At 45.6% G+C, this 10,677-nt stretch overlaps 1 protein-coding gene across 2 annotated transcripts; it reads left to right on the forward strand.

Moving 5' to 3' along the window:
* The first annotated feature begins 745 nt into the window (after window positions 1–745).
* IRX6 (iroquois homeobox 6) lies at window positions 746–7,252 on the forward strand. Of its 2 annotated transcripts, none has more exons than XM_051973907.1 (6): window positions 746–811; window positions 1,906–2,187; window positions 2,528–2,637; window positions 3,237–3,538; window positions 3,824–4,468; window positions 5,820–7,252. In XM_051973907.1, exons 1-6 carry the CDS (start codon window positions 767–769, stop codon window positions 5,825–5,827), a joined length of 1,392 nt encoding a protein of 463 aa, XP_051829867.1. In that variant the 5' UTR covers window positions 746–766; the 3' UTR covers window positions 5,828–7,252. The 2 variants fall into 2 exon arrangements, with proteins under 2 accessions (XP_051829867.1, XP_051829868.1); XM_051973908.1 differs by having other exon boundaries at window positions 5,823–7,252.
* Window positions 7,253–10,677: the final 3,425 nt, after the last annotated feature.

The following is a 10,677-nucleotide window of genomic DNA, read 5'->3' on the forward strand; positions in this document are numbered from 1 at the left end:
GCTTTAGGGAGACAGGGAGTTCCCAGCGCTCCTGGCCGGTTGAATAGTGCTGGTGTAATTTTTCTCCACTTCTCAAATTTAATTTGGAGTGACTAGGTGTGCATGTGCGTGTGCGCGCTTAAGACAAGAAAGAAAAAGACCAACCGCAGAGACAGGCCGGTCGGTGTCTTTGGCTTGCCTCTCAGCACTACAGTACAACAACACGAAACAAGTGTCGGAGACTGAGAACGGCCGGTGCGTGCCACGATTGGCACAGCCAGCTGTCCTCGGGTCCCGCCGCCCCGGGATTACCGTGACGTCACTTTGCTACACTTCCCACGGAGGACAGCGAAACAATCCAGGAGCAGAAAATAATCTGGCTCACCATCTTTTCTAAAGCCTCCCAGTCTGGAACCTTTTTGAATTTTTTTTCGCCCCCTTCCTCATCCATGGGGCAATTGGGTCTCTTTAACCTGGGAGGCGGAGGACAGTCCTCAAGAGCACTGGCCCAGTCGCAAGAGAGCCGGGCTGCTGCTCCCCTTCAAGCTCCTCCTCTCCCTCGTTCTCCTCTAACTGGGCCAAGGAGGCCGCTCTGGGAACCCGTGCGCGTCTAAGGAGGCGCTGCGATAGCACAATCTGCGGGTCTCCCGTACGATTTGCGGGACTGAGCCCGGAAACCAGACTATACTGCGGGAAAAAGGCCAATTTTCTTTCTTTCTTTTTTCTTTCTTTTCTTTTCTTTTCTTTTCTTTTCTTTTTTTTTTTTAATAGCACAGAAGACGCGATTATGTCCTTCTCTCAGTTTGGATACCCGTATAGCAGTGCTTCTCAGGTAAGCCCCAATGCCGCAGCCCCTGGAAATGCCTAGATGCTTAGGCTTGTCTCCTCAGGCCGTGTGGCCCAGGCGTGTCTCTGAGGCTTCTGCTCTGGGTGTGTTCATGTACGTCTGTGTATGTGTGTATACATACACACGTGTCTGTGTGTGCGCTCCCTCCTCCCTCAGCTTCTGTCGCTCGGTTGGAAGGTGCAGGGTCCTGCCAACTCTGCCATGACCTGCCCTCCTACACCCACTCCTCATCCACTGTGTCTCAGACTTTTGTCTGCTGAGAAATCTGGGCACTCCGTTTATGGACTTTTGGTTTGGTTTACTTCTCCCCTTGTCTCTAGGTTTTGGAATAGCCTTAGAAATCATAGAATTCACAGAAGAGAAAGCTAAGAGTCCTTAATACCAAGAATTTCAGAGCTGGGGGGAGGGGAGGGGAAGTTAGAAATCATCCTGGCCAATCTCCTTATTGTGCATAGATGGAAACTGAGTCCCCATGATTTGACTAAGATCATACAGCAAGATCTCTTAGAACTCCGACCAGAATTTGCTTGTTAATTCTGTTTCCAGTGCTTTTGAATCCCTCAAGTTGTTCACTTCATCATGTATTTTCTCCTTAGGTTGTTCTCTTGGGCTATGAGATTTTGGATAGGTTTGAGAGCCTGACATACTCCCCCAAACGCTCTGGCCTGAACTCTAGCTGTTCAGGTAAAGATAGAGAAAGAAGGGTCAGCTCAGAACCCAAAGTAGTCCCATCACACCTTCCTGGTCCTTGTCTTTGTAACCTGAGTAGGGTAATTGGAAGTATAGTATCACCAAATTTCCAGATTCTTTAAGTTCCTCAGAGAACAGGAGCTGAGTCTTACTCATTTTTGTTTCTTTCTCCTGCTCCTAACAGGTGTTTTATAAATGTGTGTGTGTGTGTGTGTGTGTGTGTGTGTGTGTGTGTGTGTGTGTAGAATGAATGGATGGAATTGAGTGAGCTGGCTCTCAAATCTGCAGTCAAACCCAGGTTTTTAAAGTTGAACCTCTGAATCAATTGACTAAGGTTCCTTGTCCTTTCAAACTATCTTTTTTCTCTTCCTTTTCCATACCCTCCACAGTTTTTGGTCCCAGCCAACCCCAGCACCACCTGCTGTGAATCGGCGCCTCGCTCAGCCCCAGTCCCGGATGGGTCCACTGGCTCGACCCAGACTTCCGCCCTCTGCTGCCAGCCTTATGAGAATCGACTTCTGGGCAGTGCGCGCCCGGAGCTCGGCACGGCCCTAGGAGTTTACGGTTCCCCTTACGCAGCGGCGGCTGCCGCTGCGGCCGCGGCTTCTTCTCATGGCTACTCCAGCTACTTGCCCTACAGCCCAGAGCCTCAGGCACTCTACAGCGCCTTGGTGAATACTGCCTCTTGCCCCACTGCTTAGTCACCTCCAGCCCCTCTAACTAATTGCCTCTTCCCTCCTTTAGGAGTCCAGGTTGGGTTTGGGAAAAGGTGGAAACCACGGAGCAGGTAGTAAAATCCAATTAAAGCAGAGATAAAAGCTTGTAAATACAGTAACGCACAGGTGAGAAGGAGGGGAAAGAGAATGCCCAGAAAGATCACCCTCATCCCTGGTCAGAGAAGCAAATGGGATCCCAGAAGTTCTTTTCATAGTTACATTTTCCTTTTCTCAGCATCCTTCCAAGTCCCAAATCATTCTGTACCACAGTACTAAATATCACTTCTTTTTACAGAACCCTCAATATGAACTCAAAGAGAGTACTGGCAGCTTCTCAGGTGGATTGACACAGCCCGGAGCTTACTACCCCTATGAACCATCCCTGGGACAGTATCAGTATGAGAGGTAAGATCCAGCAGTCACCTCATCTGTAGTCACAAGCTTTTGAAATAAGGACCAAGGACTTAACAAAGATAGGAAAAGGAAGAATATCAAGATTGGGGAACAGAAGTACAGAGATAAAATGGGGGATGGCAACCAGGTGGGAAAATGGAGGAAAGGTATATAGTAGAAGGATGAGTAGAAAGAACATAAGGGGATGGGGAGAAAGACCAGGGAAATAAAGGGAGAAGAGAATAAAGTCAGAATACAGATGAAGAAGAGTTGAATAAATGGCAAAATGAAGGAAGGAAGGAAGGAAGGAAGGGAGGGAGGGAGGGAAGAAAGAAGGATGTGAGAAGACAGAGGGGAAAAGTGGAGGAATTCCTGGACCTCATATAGTGCATTAATTTTCTAGTAAAAGTTACACAAAATTGTATCACCTCTTTCTTTACCTCACCATTCTTTCTTTCCCAGATTAGCCCACTGCTTATTCCAGAGTGAGAGGAAACCCATTCCAGCTCCCCTCAACTGCATGTCATGCCTAGCTAAGCTTTCCCTTTTTTCCATCCATTTCCACCCTAAAATTCTTCTTTTCCTGAAATATCCCCATATGTTGGTGGCAGGTACAGCTCTGTGGACTTCAGTGGTTCAGCCAGGCGCAAGAATGCCACCAGAGAGACTACCAGCACTCTGAAGGCCTGGTTATATGAGCATCGAAAGAATCCATACCCCACGAAGGGTGAGAAGATCATGTTAGCTATTATTACCAAAATGACTCTTACCCAGGTCTCTACCTGGTTTGCCAATGCTCGGAGACGTCTCAAGAAAGAGAACAAGATGACTTGGTCTCCCAAGAACAAGGCAGGAGAGGAGAAAAAGGAGGAGAAGAAAGCAGAAGACAGTTATGGAACAAATGAAGGCCAAGGTAGGATGGAAATAAAAGGAGAAAGAAATCTAAAGGTTTTGGGAAATCAAACTACATGCCTAATTCTCTCACAAAAGCAGAGCAAAGCATTGGGATTAAAATTTAGGGGTCATTGGGGAGATGTACTTTTTATTGGGGATCTTGGGCAGTTCCCTATTAGTAAATTGAATCTAAATGCAAATATGGTCATCAGCTGAGAGATTTTGTATTTTACAGCTCCCCACCCTGGTACTTCCCCTAACTGGAACCTTTTGCTTTTCTCACCAGTTTCTGATTTATTTGCAGATCCAAAAGCCTGCAAAAAGGTCAAACAACTAAGGCTCAGTGATCTGGAAGACTTAGAGGAAGAAGGTGAGGAAGAGGAGGAAGAAGAAGAAACTGAAGACCATAGCCAAGGAAACAGGACAGATAAACGGGAGAGGCTAGGAAAGAGTGCAAAGCTAGATTCAGCAACCAATTTTCAGGCTTCACAGACTGAGTTTGAAAAAGGGAACCGTAACCTGAAGCTGCATGGAACTCCACCTGAGTACTCTTGTAATCTACCCTGCTCCCAGCGATCAGACTTCTTGGAAGCCTGGACGGTACCAGCAGGCCAGATTCACTGTGGGCCAAGTGAAAAGCCCCGGATCTGGTCTCTGGCTCACACTGCAGGGGCTAGTGTCTTAGCAGAAGAATCCCAAGTGCAGACTGGGCCCCAGAGTCCTCGTCGCCTGCAGGCCCCAGGGAGACTTTCCTTTTTGGGTCAGGATTGTGAAGGGACAGCCATAGCTGGAATGAGGGGCCAGGCCAGCCACTGCACCACGTTAGAGGAACCATCCCACGCTGCCAAGATCTTTAGAAATTCGACTTTCAGCCTCCAACATTTGCAGCTAAACTGCGCCTCTTACCCAGGGCTGGCAGAGCCTTGCCAATATGCATCTGGAGCAGAAGGTAGTGGGACCCCAACTGTGTTGTCTCGCTGGGAAATATTAAGCTTTCTCACCCCATCTTCCCACTCTTGCCCCTCTGACCTGTAGGGCTAGAGGTAGACCTTCCTTGAGCTCTCAATTTCTTACAAGCCAGCCCTGCTCTATAGCTGCCTGAGGATAAACTTGGTTCTAAAAGGCATTGGCCCCAATCATTTGTCCCAAAATGGGGAAAGGGTAGTAGGACTTTCTAGGCCCATCTATCCCAAAGCTGACTTATCTGGCATCTGAAGATATTAGAGCCAGCTGAGGGCCCCTGGAACCCAAGCTCTCCTTCCCGGCAGAGCCAAGAACATGGCAAGGGAGAGAACAGTTAGAAAGAACCAAGTATAGAATCTCGAATTACAGACACTCAGTTGTATCCATACACAGAATTTACATGGATCTTGGAAAGGTCAGGAGGCCACAGAGCTGTCCTAAGGCAGCATGCTGTTAAAGATAGTGCTCAAAAACCTTTTTATTATTATTATTTTTTAAGACCAGTGCTTAAGAGTTGAGGTAGATGTCAGAACACTCCACTTGCTTCCCAGGTCTATGAGGCCTCTGTGGATCATGAGATATAAAGATGGAAGAAGCCTTAAGAATTTAATATAGTACCTTCACGAATATAACTAGTGACACTGGGGCTCAGAAAAAAATGATGTGATTTGTTTAAGATCACCCTTAAAGTAGAAGTGGAACCACAAGTATCCAGCTCTTTTGGTTCCAAACCTACTTCTTTCATTTTCCTCCTACATTGGCACAGGTGAGGGAGTGTAGCTTCATCAGGCTGAAATACATTTTTGAAAGCCCAGACTAGTGTGATAGGAAAACTAAGGGACTAGTGGAAAATAGAAAGATCTCTTCTCATGCCTGTTTGCCCTACTATCTGCCTCAGAATTTTATTTAATGTCTAGCTGGTGCTTGAGTTTGATGAGCTCTTCTACACAAATGACTGAAATTTCTTAAATGGAAATGAGTTTTCCTTTCCCCACAGCCCCAAAGCAGTTCATCTCTGAGGAACTGCGTCCAGAGTAATTATAATTGAGCGATTTCTCAAAGGATCATCCTGGTAAATGAGTTTGCAATGAGACCAGTATCCAGATAACTGGGTCCAAAGCCATCCTTGTAGGAAACCAATCCACTCCTGACTTTGACTTCCCAAACGCTGCTCTTAGTTTCTATTTGTAAGAAGTCAGGTAATGTGACCCTTTCCTGGGTAACTTCCAGAAATTTGACTTGGCACCTTCCTTAAGTCCCATTCTCCCTCCGAATTTAAGGAGGCCTTCTTGCCTAAACAGCTTGCTTCGGGTTTTAATCACTCTGTCCTTTCTCAGCAGGTTAGCGCAAGAGTTGAGATTTGAAGAAGAACCTTGGGAGCCGTTAGGTTTACCAAAGCGCGCCCCTAAGCAAGCCCAGAGACTGACACGCTGTTTTCTCTGACTCAGAAACAGATGGACAAACAAGCTGTGGCTAGCTTCTCTCAGTCCTTTCCTCCCCCCTCCCCCCCCTCCCCTCCACTGAGAGCTGGGAGCAGCCTGCGAAAGCACAGCTTTGGGAATAAAGGCACAGACTTCGGAAGGAGAGCAAAGAAAGGACTTGAGTGAGGTGGCCTCAAGCAGCGGCCGCTGGTTTCTTATAAGTGGAAGCGTTCTCCTTTTCCCTCCGTCCTATTGCCCTGTGTCCATCACAGTTTAAAGCACCCAAACTCGGAATCCCTCAGAGCACTAAATATTCTCGTTTCACTGGCAGTGGTCAATTAGGCCGCCTTCGCCAAACCAATCTTAGTATTCTCCACTTCTTGGATCCTCCGAAGGAGGAAAAACACAAAAATCCTATTTGCTATTTCTTTGGTAAGATATGTTTACAAATTCAATCTGGGGCTTGGGAAGCAGAAGAAGGGGCGGTTTCCAGCTAAGGGATCCCGGACGAGGGCCCACTAGAAATACACGGCTTGAAAACCTCCCCGAGAACAGGCAGGAGGGTCTTGATGTGCCTTCAGACCCTGGAAAGGAGGAGCGGGAGAGTCCGTTGTGGAATTAAAAATGCTTCGCTCAGTGTGGATTCTGTTGGCTCTGCTGGCCCAGACCGCCCCAGGCACTCTTCAGTGCTTCAACCCCCAGCCCAGGGAACTGAGCTCAACTGAGCTACGTCCTCTGAGTGGCAGCCGAGAGCGAAGCAGGGCCGGCTTAGTGGGTCAGCTCCCTCCGGGAGCCAGGGGACCCGGCTTTGCGAGAAATCAGGGAGGAAGTTTTAAAAGGGAGCCAGGAGCTCAGCATTGTTTCTGTTTAATGGTGTGGCATCAAACATTTTCTGTTCGTCCTAATAAACGGAGAGGGGGCGAGGGAAGAAAGAAGCTTTGTCCCATTTTCCAGAACTATGAACATGCACTTGCTTCAATTAAGAATGCGGGTTAATAAAAGCGACGGCCCCAAGGACCTACTTGACACCAACTCTTCTTTTGGTCCTCGGGTCACAAACAACTCTTTAAAACCAATAGATTAGTTGCCTTTTCTGTTGTGCTGAGCGAGATCACTCCTTCAAACAAACAAACAAATCGAGAACGCAACCTTCCGGAGAGAGCCTGGGCAAGCTTGGAAGGAAATGCCTCTGTAGCTGCGGGCGAGAGTGGGAAGTTAGAATTAAAAAAAAAAAAAAAATAGCTCTAAAGGGATGGGATTAGGTCACTGGAAGTTGGGATAGGACCCGACTGGGAGCTGATGGTTTGCCTTCCCGCTCGTAAAGTTTAAAGATGGGCTAAGGATGTGAACTTTTTGTGTTGTGGTTTTATTTGTGCAATTCTCAGAACTTCCCCGTTATTACCTACAGTCCTATTCTCTCTCATCCAACTTAAAAGTCGCTAAAGTGTTGAATCTCGGGAAAGGTTTTCGGGATAGGCCCTTTCAGACGACGACAATGCGGAGATGTTAGAGAAGATGTACAGGCACTGGAGTTGGCTTTCCTTTCTCTAGTTTCCTCCCTTGCTCCTTTCCCCCTTGTTCTTTCCTTTCCTTTCTCTTTTTCCCTTCCTGCTCTCCCTTTTGTGATGCCCCCTTTCCTTCTTTCCTCCCTGTTCTCGGGTAAAGTGACTGCCTGCAACTGTCTTTCTTCCCTCTCAGGCTCTAGATATTTCAGAGGGCCAAAGTATTGGAGAGAAAACCAGCTGAAAGGGCACCCAATTCAGACGTCAAACCCCTTTTCAAATTCTTTCCCTAAAGCAATAAGCAGTAGAAATTGCCCTCTCTCTTCCCCATCCCCCATCTCGTTGTCCCTTCTTCCAGGGGAACAGCTGCTCCTTCACCCAGGCTCTCTCCGTGGCTCCCCTGGGACACACAGTCTGCACCGCTGACCCGCGGCTTAGGGTCTGGGAAATTAAACTGCGAAAAGATAAACATTATTTCAAGTCGGATTTGAGGGATTAGCGCTTGTAATAAAGAGTATTAGTTGGCGCTTCTTTCAAGGCTCTCAGTGTCCCTCCTTCTGCCCCCTCCCAAATTGCAGGTAGCCTTTCCCAACATAAGTCTTCTAGACTTTAAGTCTAGGGCAGTAGTTACTGGCGTGTTTAAAAAAAAAAAAAAAAAAAGTCCCTTCAACCATACCATTCCTGAACTCAGCCGGAGCTAGTGCTATGAAAAGGCCCCTGAAGATCTGGGTCAGCGCAGAAGCGCCCACGTAGCCTTCTTTTCCTAATTCAACCAGGATCACTGTACCGCCTTCCTTAAATATGCTAGTAAATAGCCTCTTGGCAGTTAAGTCCTAGCTGGCTAGACTCTGTGTCTAACTTGGCTAACCCTGCCCCTCCTCTACCCGCGCCTTCGGGCTTCAGCTCCTTCGATAAAATGAAGATTCTAAGATCTTTACCCACTTCCAGAAACACCCAGTGAGCTCAGTGCTACGCTAAAATCTTCAGGAGCTTGGTGGAGATGGGGAAGGAGGTCAGTCTAATGGGCTGGGTCTTAAGGAGATCTCTAGGGGTTTGACCTTCATACATTTTCCATACTTCTGATTAGCAGAGAAGTAGTTTGATCTCCCTAGTCCGTTACTTTTCATTTTTCACCGCCCCCTTCACCTACCCCGCCGGTTCGGTGAGAATTACCTAGCAAATCTTTCCAAAGATTATCCGAGGAGTCATATTTAGGAGACTGCTTTGACTAAAATAAGTGTGGAGACTGAACGGAGGTTAGGAACCAGGGGCTTTTTTGGAAGTGGAAGTGGGGGGAGGGAACAGGAGCATAATGAAGCCAAAAACAACTATATTCAAAAACTCTGTGAAGTTAATATTCCAATAACCAAGAAGAAAAAAATCCAAGGCGGTTGGAATTGTTCTAGATCTCTCATTTGAACTTCAGGGAAAATTGAAATAGATGAAGGAGAGGGAAAGAGGCTTCTATTTCACCCTTCCAGCACAGACGGGATTAGAGTGGTGTAATCTAGTTTAGGGTAGTATCACCTAGAAAGGTAGGTTTTAGAATTGGAAGGAACTTTAAAGGCTGCTGTAGTACAAACCCTCTCTTTATAGATGTCAGGATGGGAAGTGACTTATTCAAGGTCATACATTTAGCATTATTGCTAATACATTGCTAATATAATACATTGATTGATGTGACGGAAAACGAAAAACAAATGACCCTGACACACTTTTCTATCAAGGTTTTAAGTGCAATCAACAAAACAATAATTCAAGCCCTAATTTGTATAGTTTTTCCTGGTATAAATACTCCAACTGAAAATTTAAAATCTCCCTCCCTCTCTTTTTCTCCCCCTCTCCCTTCCCCCTCCATTTTTCCTTCCCTCCCTCTTTCCCTCTATCCCTTCTCTCATCAATCTAATACTAATAATAACTATCTAAGGTAACCCTCCACGTCTTCCCAGTAGGGATTGGGTATTTGGACTAGTATCCTGCACCAGTATTCCTCGGGATTCTTTGAAGTCACTAAATAGCCTTGTTTCATCTCATCATTATCTATTTGTCAAGAAGTATCAGGAACTCTGGCATCCCTGCCTCGCCTTAGAACTATATATTCTGGAGTGGCCAGGCACCTCCTTGTTGCTCTATTTTCCCTGGTTCCTACTGAAATCACGCATTTCCAAAGTGATTATACCCTCTGTTTCCCAACCCCCATCAGTTCATTCTGGCCACCTCTTAGGGGGAAGGGAATAGACCTGCTTTGTCCTAGAAAGTAATCTCCTCAAGAACAGGTGCAGACATTCACTGATTGACTTAATCTGGATTCTCTTTCAATCTCCTCATTGGGATCAGCTTTTAAAAACTATATTATTTTTTTATCCCAAAACTTAATAGCTGGATGTTTTAGGGAAGAAGGAAAAGAAAGAATTGCACTTAGGAATCTCATCCTATTATCATTACTCACATATTTCAAATATTTGGAATTGTCTAGCATATTAGAGCTGGAGAAGACCTTAGAAGTTATTGAGATGGAATGTTCAAGTTAGAAGGGATCTTACAACATAAAACACTAGAGTTAAAAGATACTTCAGTACATCGAATGTTGAATGTCATAGTTGAATGTGATTTTTGAATATATTCTAGTAGAGTTCTAAGGGAGTTCACTAATAATTTAGTCTAACCCTCTCCCCATTTATAGATGCAGAAAATAAGATCTAGAAAAGGAAAAACACTTATGTATTTATTAGTGGCCAATCCAGAAGCAGATTCAGTCTTCTGACTCTTTTCATCTCCCTATCACTCTAGTGATCACTACCTGATTTGAACCCAACCACATTCTCATTTTTGATTATATCAAACAGTGTTTTTAATTCAGAAATTATCAAAAGATATACCAGAAAGCTGTAGGAGTATGTGATCCCAGGGCAGCTAACTTTTAAAATAAGGAAGGCCAGCAAAATTCTCTTATTAGATATAGATAGCAGTCCTTTCTCCTTCTGGCCAACTGATTCTGTCATTGCAGTTTAGTGTGTCACAGAGTTGTGTCCCATACAGCCACTCTTCCTGTCAATTCTTTAATTATTCTATAATGAAAGAGCACTGAGTTCTTCATATTCATCTCTGTAGGCAGCTGATTGTGTACTGTGCTAACTGAAAAGCTTACAGAGTAATTTCAAGGCAGGGAAATAATTTCCTTTTGTGCAAATTTTTAGAGCTCACTTAACTTAGAATCAGAGATGCATGTTTTTGTTTGTTTTGTTTTTATATCACCTTTCTCCTCTGGGGCC

This window comes from Antechinus flavipes, chromosome 2 (assembly GCF_016432865.1).
Source record: "Antechinus flavipes isolate AdamAnt ecotype Samford, QLD, Australia chromosome 2, AdamAnt_v2, whole genome shotgun sequence".
NCBI classification, from domain to species: domain Eukaryota; kingdom Metazoa; phylum Chordata; class Mammalia; order Dasyuromorphia; family Dasyuridae; genus Antechinus; species Antechinus flavipes.